Raw genomic sequence first — 23,412 nt, 5'->3', positions numbered from 1 at the left:
TCTTCCTTCAGCAGCGCCCGGTGGCGGTGGCTGGGTTTGGCTTGGCGGTAGTGTTTTTCTTGTCGGCAGGTATTGGTCTCTCTGGTCTACGTCTCACCCCTTCTCCTCGGCGGGCAGGCAGTAGCCGCTGGTTCTGGGGCTGGTGTCTCGGGAGAGGTGACCCGCGCCGGGGGCTTTCCCCTCGTCCGCCGCTGTGAGGTGAGGGGGTCGAGCTCCCACTTCTGAGGTGGCGGGGGGGGGCATCGGTCCGGAGCTCACCGGAGTTTCCTTATTTCCTGACTCCCAGCGCTTCCTCCTCCGCTCCCCTAGCCCCGCCGGCTACAGCCTCCGGGGAGCAGGAGGGGAGCCCCGGCCGTCCGTCATCTCCCAGTCACCCCTCTGCGGAGCGGCCCTGGCCGGGGCAGCTGTGGGAGAAGGCCCCGCCGGTGCGGGCAGCGGGGGAGCGTGGCGTGATTGGGGATCCCGTGACTCCAGGACAGGCGGGAGCTCCGCGGGGAGGCGGCTCCTGCCGGGCCATTTTCAGCGGCGCGCTGTCAGTGTCCGGCTCCGCCGCGCTTCCCCAGCGCACGTAAAGATTTGATCTGCGAGGATGAATTTTGGTTTAGTATCTGTCTCCTCAGCACCTTCCGAACTGAAAAAAAAAAAACCAGCCGATGCCTTTACCGCCCCTTCTTGCTGTGTGCTGAAGAAGGACTTTGTTTTTCCAAGGGGACCCTGAGCAATGAGTTTTTAGTTCTTTTTCGAACCAGTGACTCAATTCAGCTCTCCTCTGCAACGACCGGTTGCTGTTCTAATCCTGGCAGGTGGCTTTGCAAAGATTATGTGGGGATGGCTGAAGGACCAAAAGGGTTAGGATGAGGTAGTTGAATCGCTTAGGTTTGAGTGGGTAATGAGCATTTTTCAGTGTGTATTTATTCCATGCTAAACATAACTTGTGCAAAATAACTGGATAACAGAATACTGTAAGAGAGCTAGTTTTAAAATCCTATACTAGTGGCTCTCCTAGCAAGGCTACATGTAATTAGATACATGGAGAGCACTTAATTTTACTAAGTTGGATAGCCAAGTAGGGAACTCCTTGGCTAAATTTTGTTTTGGAATTAAAATATTTGTCTGCAAATAGCTGTCATGCAGTCTGCTGCCCTGCATGTTGTTTTCCTTCTTGTCCACAATAATTTACAGCTTTACTAAATAAGCATGTGGTTTCCATTTGCCTTTAAAGTGTTGTACAACACTGAAGTTGTTGGTGCTTGCTTTTTCTTAGAGTAAAGGTGGTAGTGTGTGACTGTCTCTTGCAGGGAATATTCCTGAGACTTTTTAGTAGCTTATAGAGGTAACAAGCTGCAGTGGCAGACTGGAGCAAGAGTTGTTTCTCAGATGTACCCAAAATAAATCGAGACTTTTTTAACTTGCACTTTTGTTTCTAGAGAAACCTAACCAAAGGATGGTACGCTACATCTGTGTTTCAGGTTAAACATGAAGCTAATAATGAACTGTTATTTTTCTCTGCTGTCTTTCAGGGTGATTGGAGCTCTGTTTGTTGTCTTAACTTTTAGTAAAGTCTTTTCTGTTCAGCTAAAAATAGGGAGTGTGTAGTAAGAAAAATCCCCTAGCAGTCCCTGTTTTGAGTGCTCAAACAAGCGATCAGTTTCTTTAAATTGAAAATATGTGGGGGGAAAAAAATATTTGCAGAAGGTCACACAAGGTATTTAGATTTCAAGTTGTATTTTATTTTGTGTAATGTAGTAATAAATTATGAGAAGCAGATCTTTCAGCTGCTTAGGATCGGAACTTTACATAAATGTTTCACAATGAATAAAAATTTCCCAGGGGGGAAAAAAAAAAAAAAGCTTGTAAGAATTAATCAGCGTTTTTTAATGCTGTACTTTCTCCTTAATGTCTTGTTTTTGTTTCCATTCTCTATGGAGTAGACAGTATATTGGCCTGGTACAGTGTAGCCCACTTAATCCCTAAAGGATGGTCTTTGGTCACATAGTTACATTGAAAAAAATATGACTGTACAATGTAGCTTGACCAAGAGGCTGGTATTGCTCAGGTTCCCCTGGAGGGAAAGAGAAATTAATGCAAGAGAGAAAGATGAGCATGTATGAGCAGAAATAATTGCTTGATATGTTATTGAAAGAGTAGAAATGGTAACAGATAAGTAGGTTGCAAGGTGTCAGTTAACTCATTAATTGTTAGAAATGTTACACCGAGAGCAGCAGCACCTAAGAGCGATTTGAAGTTGGCTGAAAGTAATGGACTATTTAAGTTGGGAGATGCTCAACTGTGAGCTGCTGAGCAATGTCAACTCTGATTTAATCAGGATTATTCTATTTGAATGTGGGGAACAACATGGAAAAAGAAGACCAGGTGCCTGCAAGACTAAACTAGGAGAGATACAGATTTAGGTATTTCTCCTGACAGGATTTGCTTATTGAGTTTGTGGCTTGTTAAAACAACCAAAATGATTCTGGCAGTAGGTATTGGGATGATTTCATGATCCAGGAGTTATGTGGACTTAAGGATTCCTTCCTTTGGCTGCTGCTTTCATAGTCTTGAGTCGTGCCAGGCAACTGTTTGAACTAGAATCCTGAACTACATAGGAGTTAAAAATAACCTTATAAAGAAACCCCGAAATAAAACTTTTTGGTATACAAATGAGTGGCAACAGCTGCATGTCAGTTCAGTTTGGCTTGTGTTCATACTACAAATTACTATGTGTCCTGGGTTCAGCAGCAGCAGTCAGTTTTTCTCCTTCTTAGTAGCTGGTGCAGCGCTGTGGTTTTGACTTCTGGCCTGGGAATAATACTGATAAAGCCGATGTTTTCAGTTGCTGGTCAGAATGTTTACCCTGACCAAGGACTTTGTGAGTCTCATGCTCTGCCAGGGAGGAGTTGAAGCTGGGAGGAAGCAGGGACAGGACACCTGACCCAAACTAGCCAAAGAGGTATTCCATACCACAGCACGTCATGCACGGGGATGCAACTGGGAGTTTCCCGGAAGGGCACGCTCTCTTCTCTGTCGGGCTTGTTTTCAGCGGGCGGTATCGTATTCTCTTCCCTTGTTATTTCTCTTATCATTATTATTATTGGTGGCAGCAGTAGTGATTTGTGTTATACCTTAGTTACTGGACTGTTTTTATCTCAACCCGTGGGAGTTACATTCTTTCGATTCTCCTCCCCATCCCTCGGGGGGTGGGGGGAGTAGAAACTGTGTGGCTGACTTGCCGACTGACTTAAACCACGACAGTTCTTTTTGGCGCGCAACGTGGGGCCTCTTTAGCACTCATCACTTCCTCCTCTGGTGACATTCAAAAATCTCTGCCCTCTGGCAAGTCCATGATGACTTCTAGAATGCCTGGACGACTGGGATTTCCTATTCGAGCTCGTTGTGTAATTAGTGCAGCCCATTTACTCCATGTAGCATTGGTTGCATGATGTGTAGAGGAGACCCCTGCCTTTTAACATCCAGCCCAGCACGGGCAACTCTCATGATGTTCTGGTGTTAGATGAAGTGTGTTGAGGCTGCTTACAACTAGAGTCAGGTTATTTTCAGATAACCTGTCATCAAATTATTGAAGACCTATCCAACAGAAACCACAAACTATCTTTACAGTGCAATAGTGAAATCGTATATAAAGGAAGGCAGGCTTGCGAGATGATTAGGATCTCAGTAGGTCGAGCTGTATGATTGAAGGGCTTCCAGGCTTCTGAAGAAGTAGGCAGCTGAAAAGTGGCCATCAGTAAAGGGCTGTTCCAGAACTACGGCTCTTATGTCAGTACCCTGTGGAGGCAAAGGTCAGTTTGGAGGCTGACCAATGTCTGAGTTTGTAATGCATTAAATATTACAAAGTGTGGAGCATCTTGACTTCATATCTGTGTGTTTCCCTTTGAATTGAGAGCAAAAACCTTCTAAGGTCAGACAAGCTTGTGGCCTCATAACACTAAAAAAAAAGTTCTTGTGCTATTGGATGAGCAGTGTAACTACTCTAGTGACTGAGGGCTGAGAGATGTAAATGCTCCTCAAACAGTAAGTGTAGTGTTGAAAACTGCTTTATGTAGTTCTGTATTCTGCCCCTTCTGCTGCACTCTGATAGTTCTTGGGACTTTTTTTCAGACATTTTGCAGAGAAGCAATTTATATCATGTTTTTGATGAGCCCCTGCAGCTAACAAACCATGGGAAAATTTTTTCTCCCAAGCTGGCCTGGTAATTGTTGTCAAATGTTTTGTTAGTGTGAAGAAAAAGAATTACTAATGACAGAGTAAATTTATATTGTTATTGAAGGGCAAGTGTTTTTGTCAGACAGAATACTTGGAGTGTTCGTGTGCCTTTCAAAACTATTAATATCTGATACCTGTGGTTTAGCAAAAGAAGATGGTTTAGCAAAGAAGATTGTGAATAGGCTTCCAAGCTGAAATTGATGTATCATATTTGTGTACATTTGAGAATAGGAGGTTATGAAACATGGTCAGTGTTATTGTTATGCTAGTTATGGAACTGCTAATTCTGCTTGTCGTTGACTTTGAGAGTGTGTTTTTCTTAAGTCAAAGATGGCTCCTCTTTTTAAGAAGTCTTGGATGAAGGCATATTAGGTTGTAAATAAACTTGATTAGTTGGAACAAACTTGGTCTGTCTTACCTGAGATTCTTTTTTTTTTTTTTTTTATAACTGTTTTTCCTTCCCCAAGTCAAATGAGTGCTCTTTAACAACTTCAGTTAAAGACAGCTTACTGCATATCTTCAAGAAAACCTTTGTGTTTAGTCTTGATTTTTATACTGTAGGTGGTTCATGGGTGACCACAGGCTGAAAATGGTGACTAAAATAAATTTTCTTGCCTATTTCTAAGTTTGAAAGTAGGTACCAGTGAAGAAACAATAGTCTGGAATTTTGAAGTATCCCTTACATCATTTTTCTCAAGAATACTGAGAGAATTCAGTGGTGCTGTTGCAACGGATCCAGGTTTTGGTGTCTTTTATTAAAAAAAGAGGAGGTAGGGGTGAGATAAGTGTAACTATTTCCAATTAACTTGGTTTGCTTAATAGTTTAAGTGGAGTTGTGGCTTGCTGACATCATAGATAGAATGCAATTATGTGTTGGTTAACACTATTTTTCCACAAACAAAACTGGAGTTCTTCAGCCTTCAGTACTCTTGTATAAGCAGGTCCTCCTTAATCTATTAAATTATTTTTATAAAAAAAGACAAATTCCTAGATTAAGTTTATGTGTTGCTGCTGTGGATTTTTTAGACCAAGAATCTTGCTTTTCTTTGAGTGCTGCCCAGTACATAATGTTAAAAGAGGGGTAATTGCACTCTAAAAAGGCACCTATGAGGTTGACAGTCTTGGAATTAAGAAAACCTAGATAGTTGGATTGGACAAGTTGGATTGTTTCTGTAAGCTTTGCAGAGCTGGGAATCAAAGAGTTTGGAATGCAGTGACTTTTTTGAAGTTGCTTAGCATGCTGGTGTTAGTCTTGCCAGCAAACGTTTGAACTGCTAATGGAAATGTTTCAGACATGTAATTCAGTTCACTGCTTAAAAGGGAGATTCTGGGAGACAACAGTTCAATTACGTTTTGTATTATGGTATATGATTGTATTAAAAATGGTATTTAGTAGAAACAATTCCCTGCTTTTAACTGGAATAATTAATAATAATTGGAGGTCTAAGAGCTTGAGTCCCAGTAAGTCAGTGGAGGCAATTCAGAAATGGTTATCAAAATGGACCAGAATGAGGCTGCTTTTTGTTTATTTGCTCTTTCTTTGAATATTGAAATGATAAAGGAACACGAGGGGAAAATCTTCTCTTTACAGACTTCTCTGTGTACTAGGTTGAGACTACTTTTACATGAAACTAATTGTGCAGCACAGTAAGAAATAACTGGAACAAATTGTTTCCTGTAATTAGAATCATAGAATCGTAGAATAGTTAGAGTTGGAAAGGACCTTAAGGTCATCTAGTTCCAACCCCCCTGCCATGGGCAGGGACACCTCACACTAAACCATGTCACCCAAGGCTCTGTCCAACCTGGCCTTGAACACCGCCAGGGATGGAACATTCACAACTTCCCTGGGCAACCCATTCCAGTGCCTCACCACCCTTACAGTAAAAAACTTCCTCCTTATATCCAATCTAAACTTCCCCTGTTTAAGTTTTAACCCATTACCCCTTGTCCTATCACTACAGTCCCTGATGAAGAGTCCCTCCCCAGCATCCTGGTTAGGCCTCCTTCAGATCCTGGAAGGCTGCTCTGAGGTCTCCACGCAGCCTTCTCTTCTCCAGGCTGAACAGCCCCAGTTTTCTCAGCCTGTCTTCATATGGGAGGTGCTCCAACCCCTTGATTGTCCTTGTGGCCCTCCTCTGGACTTGTTCCAACAGTTCCATGTCCTTTTTATGTTGAGGACAGCAGAACTGTAAAATTTTGTGGTGTCTTGCAGTTCCTGATGATTAAAACAATCACATGCACATTAGGAATGAAGTTTTTGTTTTGTTTTTGGCTATTGAATGATGATTTAAATGGAACAATTATGTCAATAAATCTTCAGAAACACAGTATCAGATGTTGACTGCTCCTTCAAGAGTATTAACGAAAAGCATATTATAGAGATAAGTTCAAAGTATATAATAGGGGAAATAAGATTACTTCTCCCAGTGTCTTAAGGATTTTATCATTATTTTATTTTAAAAATGATAAATTCCTTTAAAAAAACTTATTTAAAGATGTGTAGTAGATGAAATGCAGCAGCCTACTGTGCTGACAACTATTGCTCTGGTTTGTCAGATAATCTAAATCACATATTCAGTGGGGCTGCATAGAAGTCCCTTATATAGTCAAAAATCCTATAAAGTCTTTGCTGCTTCCAAACAAAAATGCTTCTTAATGCCTCTAAACATACTTAAAAGTATGCATTTAAATGACTGAATGTATGTTCTATTTATTTTTTTATTAAAACCTTCATAAAAACATAAGCTGCCAGCTATGCATGACAGCTGCTACTGTTTTCAGTACTGTTTTATTCAGCTTCCGCTGAATGTCCTGAAAACTGGCGTTGCCTGTAGCATCACATTGAGATACTTGCTTATCAGTCCTGGGAAGACTGTTTTTATAGTCTCTGCATAGAAGGACCATTTTGGGTCTCGTTGAAGAGACACTTAATGGTTTGTGGCTGGTCTGTAATTGTCTGCTCGGTAAAAGTGTTTTTTATGATCATCAGTCTCCTAGACCTCACTGCAGTGGCCCATGTAGTTGAAGTTGTGCAAATTAAATTCTTGGGTTCTGGATGCATAGAAGTACTAGATACTGTTAACAGACTTTCCTTTTATTTTGTTTAAAATGTGACTTCATGGAAAATTTGATAATAACTGCAGTTCTTCGAACTGTAGAAGCTAAAGAAACAAGTGCATAGTACCAGTCAGAACTACTAAGTCAGTCATTTATTCACAGTATGTCTTTTAGGGAACTTATGATTTCACTGGGATGGGAGAGAAAAAAAAAGTAATTGTAACTTGTTCCCTGCATTGAAGTGGAAAGAATAGGAAGACACTCAGTACCCTCTGTTCTCATGAATGCATTATTTATGAAGGATATGTGCCTATCTAACGGCTTAGCTCAGATAACTTACTTGTTAACCAATAGTAGGAATTAGGGAGATAAATGAAGACACTGGGCCATTTTAAACAGCATGAACCTGGAACTTGTAGTTCATGTAGTCCAGTGACTCTAAGAAAGGTTTTTACATATATAAAAATGCATGTATTTGTATCCTGAGCAATTATCCCATAGCTCTGTGAAGGAATCGTGGAATGGTTTGGATTGGAAGGGACCTTAAAGCTCATCTAGTTCCACTGCCCCTGCCATAGAGCAACCCAAACCAGGTTGCTCAAAGCCCTGTCCAACCTGGCCTTGGCCCTGAACACTTCCAGGGATGGGGCAGCCACAGCTTCTCTGGGAAACCTGCTCCAGTGTTTCACCACCCTCACAGTAAATAACTTCTTTCTTGTATCTAATCTAAATCTGCCCTTTCAGTTTAAAGCCACCCCTCTGCTCCTTGTCCTGTCTCTACATGAACAATCCACTTGTAGCTCTTAAGCAGTTTTAACATCATTGTAATAGAAGCCTGTACAAAATTAAGGAGTTATAAACATTGTTTTTAATTGCACAATCTGAATAAATAAGATTACTTGCTTTGAACAAATTTTCAATGGAAGCAGTCACTGTTCCTTATATTTTGAAATGCCTTTGTGTTGAGGCTTCAGCTCTTCTCAGACTATAAAGGATTTCTTCTGTCTTACTGTAGGTTGTGTCTAACAAATAAACATTCAAAGATGCAAAGCTAGAGATGAAAAAATTCTTGAAATTTCTTGTTTCTTATCTCGGCCTTAATTCTAAAGCAGCACAGCGTCATATGACTCTTATGCCAGCTTATATCAGGTATTAATTCCACAGCCATACTCTGTGGGTGATGTATATGCCAGTAATGCTAATTACAACTAGCAAGACTGCATTCCTTCTTTCAGAGAAGGGGATGGACTAGGCAACTTATGACCCATTTCCATTTTAAATAGATGCTATTTTCAGAGAAGCCTGTTCTGGTTGAATTACTTTGAGATCTTTCAGTACTGGGCAGGTACAGCAACAGCAGTTCTCATACAGAAACATAACTTTGGGCTCTTAAAACTGAAACTGTACCCCCAAGCAATTAAAACACTTTTTTACACTTTTTACTTCATTATTAGATGATACTGCTGTAACAATGACCAAGCTTGGGCTGGTACAAAACACTACTGAGGTAGTTACTTTATTCTTAAAGGATTTTTTTTAATGGTAATGGTTTGTTTGTTTGGTTGGTTTTTTGTTTGTTTTTGTGGGTGTTATTTTGGTTGGTTTTTTGTTTTTGTTTTTTTTTTTAAGAAGTTTGACAGTAATAAATATAACTTTAAATTAACAAATTGTCAGTGTAGTCTTGGCCTCAGTGCTTGGCAACATGAGTACCATTTAAAGTAGCAATAGTGAATTTGCTGCTGCAGTAGTTGTAATAGTATTCCTTTTCTTGTGGCTCTTCTGCAAGGATTGAACTGTCAAATGCTGAATGTTTATGTACAGGTACCTCGTCACCTGACTTTTAAAATAAAATCACAGCATTTGCATTTGTTCTATAGGTGACTGTCTTCCTTGGGAGTTGATTTAAAATTCCTTGTCTGGTTGCAATTTTGGGTGAAGTGCTGCAGTTATTCCTGAACAAGAGATAGCATCCTGCTTTATTCCTAAAACTTCCTCTTCACTTTTGTGTGTTTAAGTGACATATTTCATTAGCAAAGTAATTTTTAAGTGATTAGTTTAAGGCACCTGCATTATAAAATTTTCTCTCATGCTCATAAAATTTTCTTTCATGCTTTCTTTATGGATCTTTTTCAGTGAACATAAATGAATCGTTGCACTTGCTGAATGTGATGCAGTACCCCTTGTGCCCATAGAAGGGTTTGGGAGTTTAAGGTGTTTGAAATGACAGACCAGTAATGGGTGCAGTGGACTGCCCATGACTGCCATGCAGACTGCAGTCTGTGCAAGAGACACCTCTTAAACACGTGGTGTTCTTGAGTGGGTGTTTTTACTGTGAGTATCTACACTTGTATAGCATAGTCCTCCTGCTTTTGTACATGAAACTTAATGTTGGTGGACTTTCACACTTTCTAGATATTCATCTGCGGAAAATTTTCTTTTAACTCTTTCCTTTTTAATGGTGTTCTTAATCTTTACAGGTCTAGGAAACCAGGAGAATATATTCCTGTAACAATGGCAGCAAAATCATCACTCCTTAAAGTAATACTGCTAGGAGATGGTGGAGTTGGGAAGAGTTCCCTTATGAACCGATACGTCACCAACAAGTTTGACGCACAGCTGTTTCATACAATAGGTGTGGAATTCTTAAATAAAGAGTTGGAAGTCGATGGACATTTTGTTACAATGCAGATATGGGACACAGCAGGTCAGGAACGTTTTAGGAGTTTGCGGACTCCTTTCTATAGAGGTTCTGACTGTTGCCTTCTAACCTTCAGTGTGGATGACTCTCAGAGTTTCCAAAACTTAAGCAACTGGAAGAAAGAATTCATTTATTATGCAGATGTCAAGGAGCCTGAAAGTTTTCCATTTGTGATACTGGGTAACAAAATTGATATCGATGAAAGGCAAGTGTCAACAGAAGAAGCCCAAGACTGGTGCCGGAATAATGGCAACCATCCCTATTTTGAAACCAGTGCGAAAGATGCTACTAATGTTGCAGCAGCCTTTGAAGAAGCCGTTAGAAGAGTTCTAGCCTCTGAAGACAGATCAGATCACTTTATTCAAACGGATACAGTAAACCTTCATCGGAGACCGAAACCCAGTTCATCTTGTTGCTGACTTAAATAATTCTTTTGGCCAAATTACTTTTGACTAGCTTGCTCTATGGAAGGATTGGGAAGGTGTAGTAGATAAAGTAACAAACGGGTTCCACTCTATGCTAAAATTGTAATATTCTGCTGCTTTCTTGGAGGAGCAAAAGAAAAATTTCCATTCATGAGTGACCCATTATTGAATTAGTGACACCTTCTGTTTAGGAAGGTGTCAAGTAAAAACATTAATATAAGAATGTAATTTGCCAACTTTACTCAAGTGATAAATACTTTGAATATAATTAAAACTTGAAAGTTCTAGAAGCACTACTTTGGAGAAACTGTTCTGGAATTCATGCACAAAGATACTTTTATATGTGTATATTTTTATGAAATCAGCATTCCGTTATTGTTTCACTAGAAGTCAAATTTCTTAACAATGCTAGATATTAAACTTCAGTCTCACTACATTCCTTTTGCTGTGGGTGGTACTTCATCTCTAATACATTTATTGTAAGTTAATATAAATTACCTTTGGGTTTTCTCTAATTGCCTAATGTTGCTATAATTTGTATAGATTTTTAAGTAGGAAATAAATTTCCTACATATTTAATATCCATTTTCTTTTCGTTTTCTATTCTAATGCTGTCCTAATTTTCCCAGCAGCTTAATGCAAGAGACTGATGATTTTTTTTTTAAGTTAATACATGTCTTTGCCTTAAGTCCCACTCTAGCATGTTTCTGATCAATAAGGTGAAAAATCAAGAGTAACTGAAGTATAATCATTTTTAGTTATGAAGAAGACACACTTTATTCAGTTAGCTTTAATAGCACTTGAACAGATCCACATTATGATGAGTTTGTAGGAAAACTTTTTGTAAACAGCCTTAAAGTTCCAAACTTCCTGTTCCTGTTAACCTGAGCTATGAATGTGTTTACTAGTAATCTCTGCACTGTGAAACTAAGGATTGGCAATATGTAGAAAACTCAGGAAGCTTTTGACTTACGGTATATTGTGACAGCTTTCAGCACCAATACAGGTAAATACCTACAGCTAGTGATATTTTTTGAATATGGACTTATACAGACACATTTAAGATGTGTTTTATATTACTGTACTCATTATACAGTGATGAACAGAAGCAAATTCTGTGTTTAATGGACAGTCTTTCTGCAGTGATGCAGATGACACCACAGAAGGTGCATTTGAAGTTCTCCATTGCAGTTAAGTGGTAGAATATGAGTTGTTGGTGAATGTCGGCTCTTGGAGTACCCACTGTCCTTGTAATAGCAAACTCAATAGTGTACTATTGCTTCAAATGTGTAATCTGACTGCTAACCAGCATGCACATACTCACATCGTGGACTTCAAAAGGAAGTCTGTGGCCTATGGGAACAGGCCATGTTATTTGCTAAGCTACACAGACTCTGTTTTCCGTACAGTAAGGTTTTTTTGTTCTGATAGAAAAGCCTTTCTTGAGAGTACAGTAACAGCAAAAGTTTTCTCTTAATGTATCTCTTCAGTCTGTATCAGGTGTAATTGTATGGAAGTAAAGCTTACAAAACAAACCCTGCTTATGGCTCTTAATACATTTTTCTGTATTGTATTCTTTCTTGAACCTTTCCAGGACCACTTTACTCCATAGATCTGCTGCCTCTGCTTAAAATCACTTAAAAGCGTTACATTTTTGTACATTCCTAAGGCTCATTCATTCTTGCAGTCCTGCATATACAGCAACAGAACTGTTACAAGCTTTCGTCACCTAACAGCTAAATACAGGGTGAGCTGCTACTTCTATGTCTAGTGAATTAATGAAAAGATCTGTGAAGAAAATAAATTCCTCTTAAGATTAAGCCAAGAGCAAAAAACTTTAAAGATTGCTTGCATTGGGAACTACTAAGCTAGTGATATGAAATTGTTGTAAAACTCCTACATTGCTACTAAAAGCTTCCTTTAATGATCATTTTGGCAGAGGTTAAGGTTGAAACAAACCAGGAGATTAAGTTGCCATGACTAGAGTACTACAGACATGACTAAAATGAGATTGCTAAAAGAAAACAATTAAGGATGCTAACCATTGTAGTCTTTCTTATGCCTAAGCGTCCATCTGTGTTTCAACATCTGTCCTCTTTTCATGTAACATCACAGCTACCTCTGCCTGAGAAGTAGGTTTAATAAAATTAAATAAAACTTAATAGAAGTGTATTACTTGTGCCTGGGAGCTGCTGTACAACTGTACACTAATCACAAAAGTGGCTAGTAAAGGTGGGAGGAGTTACATGCTATAGAAAATATGGCAGTATGAGAATTATTTTTGAGGTCAGGATTTGGGCTTAGAGAGAGACTGTGGAGTACCTGAAAGAAGCAGAAGTCCCATGACAAGCAGATGTAAATGGTGGGTACAGGAAAAAAAAAAAAAAAAAAAGACAACAATGCTCAATTTTTGTACCTTGTGTAAACTTTGGTATCCATCATTCAATATGGAGGTAAGATAGGTGCTTGTGGCTTGTATTTCAATTCACTGATTGATTTCAAATACTAACATACCACAAGCATTAGGGGGTCCTGTTAGCAATATTTAGAGTTCTGCAGAGTGACAGGGAATGCTGTGTAGTATGTATCTAAAGTTGCAGATGTCCTTCAAAATGAGAAGCAAAAAAGTACTGGCATGGCAAATGGATGGGATTGATGAAAGCTGCGCATGTTGGAACAGACAGCAGAATGAGAAAGGGCAGAAGCAGCTAGCTAGGATAGCTAATGCCTCATGTTGAAGCAAAGTATACAGATGTTTAGTGTGAGACTGCTTCTAGAACCAGGCTACTTGCTTTGACAGGTCTTTGCACCTCCAACAGATCTTTAAGTCAAGTCATAGGACAGGTTACCTAAATGGTAGCATAACCTTGCAGAAAGGTGAGAATGAGTTGCATCTCCACCTTAGTTTACTTAAGGCTGGTTCATGTTCTTAGGTTATGTTAATGTTCTCATTTCCTTATGTGTAATTTTTGTACTCTCTAGGGTAATTCCAGTCCCTTTAACTTACAAACTTTTTTGTGGCCTTTATTACATAATACAGGTTATCTGCTGCTTTCTCATACTGCAACAGATTTCATTTAATTTTTATTTGTAAGCCTCTGAGGTGGGGCAGGAACATAATACTTGTTCAAGGGAGACCTGTCTCCTGCCTTGTTCATAGAGGAACTGTTCATTGTCTGATGCACTAGAACTTCATCTTTCAGACCTCGAGCAGACTGTAGCTGATCACAACTTTTCACCTGTTACTTTCCGCTTATTGTGAGAAGTCACAAATCAAAGCATAAACAAGTGTTCCCTCATACTACAGGGAAATCACAGCTACCTAGCCAAGGTCCCTCAGAGTTCTGAGACAATGTTCTTTAACATAAATTTTATAATGATTGATGTAATGAGTTCAGACAATTCTCCCTTTCCTGGCCAGTAACAGTCTGTATAAAGCCTAGAAGGACTTGTGAGACTGCATTTCCCATTCACAACTCCTATATACAGAAGAAAAGAGGGAAAACATACAGGGGGTGTAAAACCAGGCACCATTTGGTTAACTGCCTTCAGAGATCATTCAAGAGAGAAAATGTTATATTACATAACTTGCTACTGTATGATGGCAGAAAAGAATACAATTATCAAAAATCCCTAGTTCCCAAAACTGGTGGAAACTTCTAGCACTAATCCTTCATCTCTGCCAAAACTCTTCTTACTGCCACATATGATTATTTAACAGAAGCATTTCCTCAGTGAATCTTAAGTGTTGGTATTTTTCCAACCATCCTGCTACTAGGGAAGAGGCAGAAAACAGTGTAACAGCTCCAGCTTAATGATTCCTTATTGCACGAATGAGAACATCTCAATTGTGTTTCTATTGTTTTCATGTGTATAGCAAAAAACCCCAAACCATTTGATTTATACAAGATTACATGACATTATCAAAATGTCAATATATTTTTGTACAATGCACTTTTTATGAAATAATAGTGCAAAGGCAAGTATTCCCATCTTCACTTGCCACCCCACCAATAAGGTAGTCTTACCATGATCATTTAGTCTCCTCTTAGATAATTTCAAGTATACCCAACAGGCATCCATTGTGCATCATTACATGTTTTATTTAAGGTATATTGCACCTTTGTATTGTGTTCTTTTTCTTGTATAGTATTTTACAGTGACAGTGTAGCAGTAAGTGTAAATTACAAAGAAATAATGACTGGCTGTACGTTTAAAGCACATACACATGTGGTCCCTCTACACACACTATGCAAAATGTAATTCTTAGAACAGCATACCACTTCCTTTGAGAATTACTTCTCAGACATTTCAAAGAGAAGTCCAAGAAGATAGCTTACACAGCTTCACTGCAAAAGAAAACAGACTACTTAAAAGACTGTGAAACCAACAAAAATATTAGGTACGTATATGCCAAATGGCCCGTTTAAAAATTACTGTTTTGGAATGATGGTGAGTTTTGCAAAAGAGTCCCTAACTACATTTTGCAATGGAATAGTAGCCAGACAGGCTAAATAATGCCATTCTGAAACAACAAATGAGATTCATGGTTCAAAGATCCTACTCTTAATATATTTTCTTTTCAGCGCTTGCAGAGAAAATGGAAATACATGGGTTTAAACATTTAAGTTTAGTTTTCTTCCATATGTGAATTAGGATTAAAGTCAGGCCAGATATGGGTGTTCTGGGCTACTTCAATCATTTCACTTGATTCAATGCTGCAGCTAAACATGCATCACTAATGTAAACATCTAGTAAGTTTGAAGCTTTCAGTTTTAAGCTCTAAAACATTAGAGTTTTTTTCCCAAATTGAAATATGGAAGACAGAGCTTTGCTGATACACCCTCTTTTTATTAAACGCTTTATAATACCTACAATATAAACATGGACCTAATTTAATACCACAAAGAGTAATGTTAGTCTGATTAGTCTGCAGAGTATGTTCTCTAGCAAACGTTTGTAAGTAGAAAAGTGTATAACAAAATTAACCCCTTAGGCTAAACAGTCAAGATTTCCCTTTTATTATTTATTTGTATTAAATTGCATGACTGGAGATGTTTTTTGTGTTTAGATCTTGATTTCCGCCCACCGCATGTAAGAGGCTTACATTTTGCATATGCACTGGCACCCACATGTCTCAGTTTGTACCTATTCCATAGCACATAAAAGGAAATTTCTTAAGTTACACATGTTTTAACCAGAGAAGTTTGGCTATTCTGATCTCTATTGGCAACAGCAACAAAACAGCTTCTTCAATATCCAGTTTGTCAGTCTTCAGAAGATGAATATCAAACATGCTGAGAAATAACCAGAACTACAGTTTAAATAATTGGGGAAGTACGGAAAAAGCACTCAGGAAATTAATTTATTCAGCTTAACAGGTGTTTCTTCCCAAGGAACTGTACTTTCCTTTCAAAGGCACTGGATCGAATAGGAGAATTAAGTTCATAAAATGGATTCATTGCAAACTGAGGAAAAAAGAAAAAGGTCATCAATAAGCACAATGCCCAACACTAGCAAATGTTACTTCAGATGACAGCTACTATTAGCTTTCAGCCTATTTAAAGCCACTTGAGAGCAGGGAGATCCTGAACAGTTGCTTGCTTTCCAGGCCCCTGCATTCACCAAATGTACATGCACAGCCATCCCTTATAGCAGCTCCTCGGAGCAAATCCATCATGACTCGTGGAAATTTCTAGTTTGGAAATAAGTGTCAGTTGAGTGCCCGGAGGAGGCCAAGATGGCACTTCTTCCAATGGGTTCTCGTGATCGCCCCATCTAGTGGAAGTACCTTCAGGCTGAGAGAACAGGGGCCACTTGTTCTGAGAGCAAAGCACTTTGACCAGGCTTCTGTACAACAGCCTTTTGCTTTCCCTGTTCCCATGAATGACACAATACTGCCCCAAAATCACTGGACTAACATGAAGCATAAGTTCTGAAGGAGCACAATTTATAATAATTCAGAAAAATCTGTTCTGTATAATAGAAAATACAGCCTTTATGTCACATGTTATCAACTCTGGCTCATGTGGACTGCAGGGGTTCTTCTTCACTTACATTGGCCCCCATGAGAAAACATGCTAATACAGGCATGCCTGAGCATCTACGGCACAACACACCTAGAAGTACTGCCGTGAGACCATAGGAAGTGGGTTCTTACCTTTATATATAAGTCATATACGTCATTAAAGAAGTTCTTAATTCCATCTTCTTGTCTTACATCATGAAGCATTATAAATCTCATATGTAAAGCAATTAAGAAAAATTTATCTTTCACAAAGAAGAGAGACATTTAACATATCCTGAGATAAGCATTTACATCTTATTCTGCATACACTTAAAATATTTAGCTGTACATGAAATAGCAGTGACTCTATAGGAGGAAGCATTTTAAAGAAGTAACTGAAGCAGTGAAATTTAGAAAGCATTACCTTTCTGTTTAAAAACTCCCCTGTTTGAAAATAATCACCTCTCTAGTCAAGATTATTCTTTTTAAAGCTGCACAATTCTGAATGGGGATGACACTCAGCAGCACTGCCATAGACCCCTGAAGTTAAAATGACATTCAATGTTACTTGCCACATATAACAAATATTTCATAACAAATGCTTCTAGGATGACCTGTATATGAGATCGAGCCTTGACACTGCATTGTCAAGATGGGTGTGAGGGACACCAAGCATGTTTATCCCTCTTTCTCCTGTCTAGGACTATTCAAGGGTTGGGAACAGAGAATCATGAAAGCTTGCTCCGAGTCATACCTCTTTCCTCTATTCCAGGTAAGCTCCACATTTCATTAGGCTATTTCAGCTCTTCCAAAAGGAAAAATCCACCTTTCCAACTGGTCCCAGTTTTAAACACCTTCTGTGCCTCTTAATTTATCCTGAAGCTGGTGACTCTCTCTAACTATAACAGTGATGAGCAGCCAGTGAAATTTGTTCCAAACTCATTGTATCTAACTTGTCCCTTTCTGGCAAAAGAATTTACCTATATAAATATATGGAAAGAGAAGAGGGAAGGATATGTCCAGCTGTGACAAAAGCCGAAACAAACCATTCATTAAACTTGTCCACAGTCTTCAGATACATGTTGTTAGAAAGCCACATGTTCTCATCTACTAGGTCAAGAGCAGCATGGGCAATGAACTGGTTGAGATGGCGATGATCATCCTAATGTATTTCCAGAAGACAGAGTATTAGTAATTCAGTGAAAGGAATGAAATATAAACAATAGTTTGCTCAAGTTGCTAAACAACTAGTCATATATACACCATTCTTGTCTGTTACATATATGCCATCCTGTAAGTGAAACTAGTACCTATTGTCATGATACTTAGTTTCAAGAGAAAAAAAAAGTCATAAAAGTTCATCACAAAACCAGCCATGAGAGTAGTAAAACCAATAAAGCCTGTATTTATGCCTCAGGAATGAATTCAAGTAGGAATTCTTTTGTTTACCAATGAGTAATCTCTGACTGCAAACTTATTCCACAACAGAGGCCCTCATAAGTCATCTTCTCTGCTTTCCAGTCACCTGCTTTTGTGAAATTTATAGCAATTTTAGTATTTTTTGCACCATAAGGTCTCTGTCAAATTTGGCAGAAGTTGAGCAATACAATGCTACAATGTTAAAATGTGTAAATGTTAAAATGTAAAACATTGTGTTAAAACACTGTAAAATATTACAATGTGTAAAAGTTGGGGGCAGATGGGGAAAGCAGAGAAATACAGAGGACAGATACACTGATAAAATTATCACCTAAAGATTCTGGGTTTTAAGGTTATTTGCCTAGAAACACAGGATTGCTTTATTCTTTTGGGATTTTTATTTTTCCTAACAGCTAGCGCAGAAAAGCTTCCTGCAACTTGTATTAAATGTATGCTTGCAGATGTAAATTGCACCTCTTCCTATAACAAACATGAATGGCCTTCATAAGACTGATCACAGTGTTTGGCCACAACACTGCAAGACTTGTGTAGGCAAAGAGCCATTTACTTTGCACATGAACTACACCACCAGAGGACACCTGTGAAGAAGAAATGCGGGACTAAAGCATACTGTAAGCTTGTATTAGACTGGAAACATAAGTGGTCTTGCACTGTTTCTCTCAGTGCACTATGTTTTCCCAGAAACCAAGTTTGGCTCAGGGCATTTTTTGGCTCAGCTTTGTAAGTTCCACTAAACCATACTGAGGAAGAGACTAAGTATTGAAGTTTAAGGGGCAAAAGCTCATGCTGATTTACCATGTAAGTTATGCAAACCGCTTACTTTATCTGAAGTCCATTACTAAGTGCATCTGAACTGAATTCATTCTTTAATGGCATGTCTCAGAAACAGAAGCGACAACTGCCAAAACATGAATGTCTAATAGTTCTCTTTCACTGTACATCAAGTTTAGATTCTCTCTTAGGGGAAGAATTAGTATTTCAACCTCAGTCAGAAAAGAAGCTTACCCAAACCAAGCTATTTCCAATAGCAGAATGTAGAAAATGAATTTTTCCACTATCTGACACATCCCCACATTCATTGATTATGGTCCAAACAGCCTTATCTTTATGGGACACTAGATCAAAATACAGATGACACCATGCTGTTCAAATCAGTGACAGCACAGACTTCAATTTTTGGACAAACTCACAGATCTATGTCCTTTTATTCTGCAATTTATCTTTTCTTTAATGTAATATCAGATTTGTTCTTTTCCCACTGGAAACACTACTTACTCAATAGTCTGACATTCTCACATTTAAAAACTTGTATTTATCAATATAAGCTTTAAACCTTTCTAACTTAAAAGCAAATATTTTTTAATCATCCCATTAGTCATAAGATGGTTTATAGCATAAAAAATAAAGGACTAAACAGAGGTTTCAAACATATGTTCCTCACTTTACCTTATAACTATTTACAGAGGCCTTAGAGAATGACACAAGCATAAATAACAAACAGCTATTACAAAAGCTCTACACCCTAAGAGCAATGATCAAGCATGACTAGCACATACATTCTTCATCATACAGCATCAAATATTTAAGGAAACCATGTTTTATGAAGAACTAGTATGATCTGACAAAGAACTTCTAAGACACTCCAGAATGCCAGAGTTTACTCCCTATGACAAAGTTTCCGTAAAAAAGCAGAAAACAGCAGACACTAATAACACTTCAAACAAAATGCTGGCCATACTTCTAACGCAGCATAAAGTTATAAAAGAAAAAGCATCATAGCTACAACATAGGAGTATCACAGGGGAAAAAACACACCTTGGACTCCACTTTTCCAGGAGGCAGAAATTCCATTTCAAATATGGGATTATCATGATGACCAACTATCACAAAGTAGAAGCTTCCGGACATTTTCCAAAGTAATGCTCCTTACAAGAAAAAGACATGCTGATGAGTCTACAGGCAAACTCTTAATCCATGTGACAGTGCTGTTAAAAATCAGCCAACATACTTTCTATTCGTAATTACCATAGGCTAAAAAGAGGTGAACATTTTCCTAGGTATGCCCATTTATACTCAAATAAGGGGAGAAAACATCCCTATGAAGTGAAACATCTGGAAGTGAAGCTACGTTACTACTGCCTAAAAACGCTTACTCTACAACTCACTGATCTATCCCCTGACATCCCTCCCCATGACTTGCACAGCAACGATCCCGTGAAGTAATGTGGTGCATCTGCCTCTGAAGACTCTTCTCGCCTGTCTCTCCCTCAGGGGCCCTATAAACACGCAGCAGAAAGAGAAGGGGTGGCAGATGGCAGAGTCCCATATCCCAGCTCCGTAGAAGCACAGAACGGTTGGGTTGGCAGGGACCTTAAAGCTCATCCAGTTCCAAACCCTTCCCACGGGCAGGGACACCTCCACTAGATCAGGTTGCTCAAGGCCCACAACCTGGCTTTGCAGTCCCCATCCCCGGGGACTCCAGAGCTACCCGGGGCAGTGCACCCCGCCGCCGCGTTCCAGCACCCTGAGGCCCGCTCCTCACCCGTTGTCCACAGGGGAAGGGCCAGGTGCCGCAGAAGCTGTCAGCGGAACCAGCGGGGGAGGGTGAAAAAGAGGAAGGGAGAGTGGGGCGGGGGAGAAGGGCTGTCTACGCCCGCAGGGGCCCACCGCCTACCCTGCGACGATCGAGCTCCAACCGCTCCAAACGGCCTCCCGGAAGCGCTCTTTCAGCATCCGGCGCATCCGTGACGCCTCAGCGTCACGCAGGCAGCCCTCACACAGTCGGAGCTGGTGGGTCGCGGCGTTTTGCTTGACCGGCTTCCGGAACGCGGTGGCACGGGCTGCCGGCGCCACACGGGGGTCGCTCGCCGCCGCTTCTCAGGCAGGAACGGGAGGGTCGAGGCGCAGCGCACGGGAGCGGGCCGGGGCCGGCCGCTTTCCTCGTGGGTAGAGGGAGGCTGCCCGGCAAAGCCTGGGCCTGCTTGAGGGAGAGGCCGGGCAGGTGAAGCGGTCGCCGGCCGTGGATCGAGCTGGGAGTCAGTAATGCGCCTTTGTGTTTTCTCCCTTGTTTCTGTTTCCTGGTATTGTACGGCAGGATGGCTTCGGTTGAAAAGGAGACGCTTTCCCAGGATGAACTCCGGAAAAGGCTCTATCAGACTTTTAAGAACCGAGGTGTACTGGACACACTTAAGGTGTGTTTTATTCTCAGCAGGTGCTGCCTGTGATTCACTGTACTGCTTAACATTAAAAGCAGTAAAAGTCATGCTAAATAAATGTGTTTCACCCTCTTCCCAAATGTATTCTTTTTGTCGCAGCCTAATTTGTGTTCAGCTTTTTTTTGTGGGGATTAGCCTGAGTCTTTTTCAGGAGGGTTAAAGGTCTATATCAGGTCTTTGAATTTTCATGCTTGGCGAAAAAAGTCAAGCAAGGAAGAGAGGAGTAAATGGAAATACAGGGTTGGAAAGGATTTCATAGAGCACAGAGTCTGTTATCTACTGTAAGTAAGCACACTATAGGAATTATCCTCCTAAAATTCTACAGTTCTGTTTTAAAACTATTTGAGTCATAGAATCATTTGCGCTGGTTTCTTCCTGTCTGCTTATTTAGGAGAATATTTTAGACTATGGTTGTGCTCGAGAGTGAAACTTTGTTCTGGTTTGTAGCCTGGGTTTATTTATGGTTGCTCTGGCCTTTATATTGTGCTGAAAATATCCTTCAGTTTACATAGCTCTTACTCTTTTTGATGATTTATAGGCAGCAGTCGCTTCAGGATTCTGTTCTACAGTGCTAAGCAAGTCGAGGGGCAGTAGTCTCATTGCTAGTTACCCCAGCAGTCCTCTGCATCACTTTGAAGTCTTTCACCCTTGTTTTAAAGGAATTAGATTGTGATTGTTATGAGCTTTCCAGACAGAGTTTAAAATTATGTTAATTTTTTCTTATTTTTGTGAAAGAGTCTGTGGAAGGCTGCATGTATCTCTTCTTGAGGCATGTTGCATTTAGAGTGTTTGTCATTATTTGATTGTTACAACCACATCCCACTTTTTCGAAACAAGAAATCCCTTGTGTTACAGCAGAAATTTGTATCAGGCTTTAAATGCTGAAATGTATTTAATGCAATTTCAGTTGTTGGCTAGTCTTTAAAAATTATCTGACTGCCTTTTTCTAAGTCTTGGTCTTCTGTACTTTTGTACGCATCTTTACGTCACCAGCAAAATTTTTAGCTCCTGCTTTTTATGTCAAATTCATTAAAGTTTAAAAAAAAAAAAATCTGTATTTTAAGAATACCATTGATAATCTTATGGCCAATAATTCTCTTTTTCAGAGCAACTTGTTTTTCCCTCAGTGATTTCCATCCAAAGCTTGCAGTTCTTGAACCATTTCTTGTCTTGTTTGGCTTAACTGATAGTCTGTCAGGTGGCAAGCTATTTAAGTCTGTTTTCCTGCTTCATTTTCCTTGTATAGAAGGGTATACAGTTTTAGTTTTTCTGAGCTGCAGGATTAATACAGTTACGGATTCTTACTAATTTCTTAAGGATTCTTATGGTTTACATCTTCTAATGAGAATGCTCTCAAATTTCTTGTGGTCTTATCTGTCTGTCTCTGCTGGAAAGAGGCAGAGTGGATCTGGAGCTGTAGGCATGGTGAATGGCCAACATGTAAACAACTGATTTCTGCCTTCCTTTCCCATAGTAGGTATGGTGATTTAGCCCTATGTTTTCCACCTGTGCTTTGTCCCAAGATGTGTAAGATGTTACTGGTCTCAGTTGTTTTTGAGACAATATCATCTCTGTCTAAGTTGACTGAAACAGGACAAGTTCAGAAATTAATAACGAAAACATTTTTCAGTTGTCTTAATTTCTGTTGTCAGCCTAATTTCTGTAGACAGCCATGCTAAAATATCAGGCTGGTCTAATGATTTAGATTTCTTAAGTTTTGGTAAGTATTTTGTCCTGTTTTTGTAAGACGCTACTTCTTTCATCATCTTTGTCACTGTTGCGTACTTGCTGTTGGAAGCTTAAAATTCTGTTTCTGTTGTAATCTTCTACTACACTGTGAACAATTTCAGTAATTATATAATAAAAATCATACATCTTCCTTTTGTAGGAGGGAGACTTTTTGATTCCTTATTACTTTTTTTTGTTCTATTGTAATTTTATAGAATGCAAATAATGAATAGAAAATGCTATTTAATTGTTATTAGTGCCTGTAGGGTTTTTAAACTAGTACTCTTGCTTCCCTGTAAAATTTGTGTTAAAGACATTGAATTTCCTGTTTATTTTCCCATCTGCTTTTGTGATGATATTGGCAGCTTCTCAATATGAGACTCAGAATAGTACTAGTGAGTTTTCCAGGGACACCTGAAATTGAGCCCACATCAGGCAGGCTTTATTTAAGCCAGTGAGAAGGAGAACAGAAAGGCAGTGATGTAAAACTGAAGCTGGGGGTACTAGAGTGGAGGTTATGTGAGTTCTTGACAAAACAATACTTCTTTTCAGTTCTACATTTGATACATTGTGAGGGGAAGTAAAACTTCACTGTAGCCACCGCTAGAATATTTT

At 39.4% G+C, this 23,412-nt stretch overlaps 3 protein-coding genes across 9 annotated transcripts in view; 2 read left to right on the top strand and 1 right to left on the bottom strand.

Annotated features, from left to right (window-relative positions):
- On the top strand, positions 1-12,582 carry RAB9A (RAB9A, member RAS oncogene family). 4 transcript variants are annotated; one of them, XM_080612366.1, is made up of 3 exons: positions 1-198; positions 9,418-9,615; positions 9,762-12,582. In XM_080612366.1, the coding sequence occupies exon 3, from the start codon at positions 9,796-9,798 to the stop codon at positions 10,399-10,401; it is 606 nt and encodes a 201-aa protein (XP_080468492.1). In that variant the 5' UTR covers positions 1-198; positions 9,418-9,615; positions 9,762-9,795; the 3' UTR covers positions 10,402-12,582. The 4 variants fall into 4 exon arrangements, 3 of the variants coding, with proteins under 3 accessions (XP_080468492.1, XP_080468491.1, XP_080468493.1); XR_013956366.1 differs by lacking the exons at positions 9,418-9,615; positions 9,762-12,582 and adding an exon at positions 287-5,862; XM_080612365.1 differs by lacking the exon at positions 9,418-9,615 and having other exon boundaries at positions 9,762-12,581.
- Positions 12,583-14,401: 1,819 nt separating this feature from the next.
- On the bottom strand, positions 14,402-20,627 carry TRAPPC2 (trafficking protein particle complex subunit 2). Of its 3 annotated transcripts, XM_080614317.1 has the most exons (6): positions 20,529-20,554; positions 20,397-20,433; positions 19,670-19,779; positions 17,434-17,576; positions 16,568-16,655; positions 14,402-15,875 (listed from the first exon to the last, which is right to left on the bottom strand). In XM_080614317.1, the coding sequence occupies exons 3-6, from the start codon at positions 19,760-19,762 to the stop codon at positions 15,777-15,779; spliced, it is 423 nt and encodes a 140-aa protein (XP_080470443.1). In that variant the 5' UTR covers positions 19,763-19,779; positions 20,397-20,433; positions 20,529-20,554; the 3' UTR covers positions 14,402-15,776. The 3 variants fall into 3 exon arrangements, with proteins under 3 accessions (XP_080470443.1, XP_080470442.1, XP_080470444.1); XM_080614316.1 differs by lacking the exon at positions 20,397-20,433 and having other exon boundaries at positions 20,529-20,627; XM_080614318.1 differs by lacking the exons at positions 20,397-20,433; positions 20,529-20,554 and adding an exon at positions 20,020-20,089.
- Positions 20,628-20,648: 21 nt separating this feature from the next.
- The window catches only part of OFD1 (OFD1 centriole and centriolar satellite protein), a 33,784-nt gene continuing 31,020 nt past the window's right edge, over positions 20,649-23,412 (top strand). Inside the window, exons 1-2 of one of the 2 annotated variants that reach the window (XM_080614313.1) lie at positions 20,649-20,796; positions 20,949-21,045. In XM_080614313.1, the coding sequence (XP_080470439.1) occupies positions 20,950-21,045 (96 nt within the window). In that variant the 5' untranslated portion in view covers positions 20,649-20,796; position 20,949. Of the gene's footprint in view, positions 21,046-23,412 lie in introns of both variants that reach the window. The other variant, XM_080614314.1, reaches the window with a different exon arrangement.

The sequence above is a fragment of the Psittacula echo genome (assembly GCF_963264785.1).
Source record: "Psittacula echo genome assembly, chromosome: 3".
NCBI lineage: Eukaryota > Metazoa > Chordata > Aves > Psittaciformes > Psittacidae > Psittacula > Psittacula echo.
This window is presented reverse-complemented; position numbering and strand designations above follow the sequence as displayed.

Excerpts from the sequence above, each read along its gene's own strand:
- RAB9A (XM_080612366.1), top strand. The coding sequence starts at position 9,796 with ATGGCAGCAAAATCATCACTCCTTAAAGTAATACTGCTAGGAGATGGT.
- TRAPPC2 (XM_080614316.1), bottom strand. The coding sequence starts at position 19,762 with ATGTCCGGAAGCTTCTACTTTGTGATAGTTGGTCATCATGATAATCCC. Across the intron at positions 16,656-17,433 it reads TCGGCTTTTGTCACAGCTGG|ACATATGAGATTTATAATGC; the intron begins ACATATCCTTCC and ends CTTAATTGCTTT. Across the intron at positions 15,876-16,567 it reads TATATGACTTATATATAAAG|TTTGCAATGAATCCATTTTA; the intron begins GTAAGAACCCAC and ends TTTTTTCCTCAG.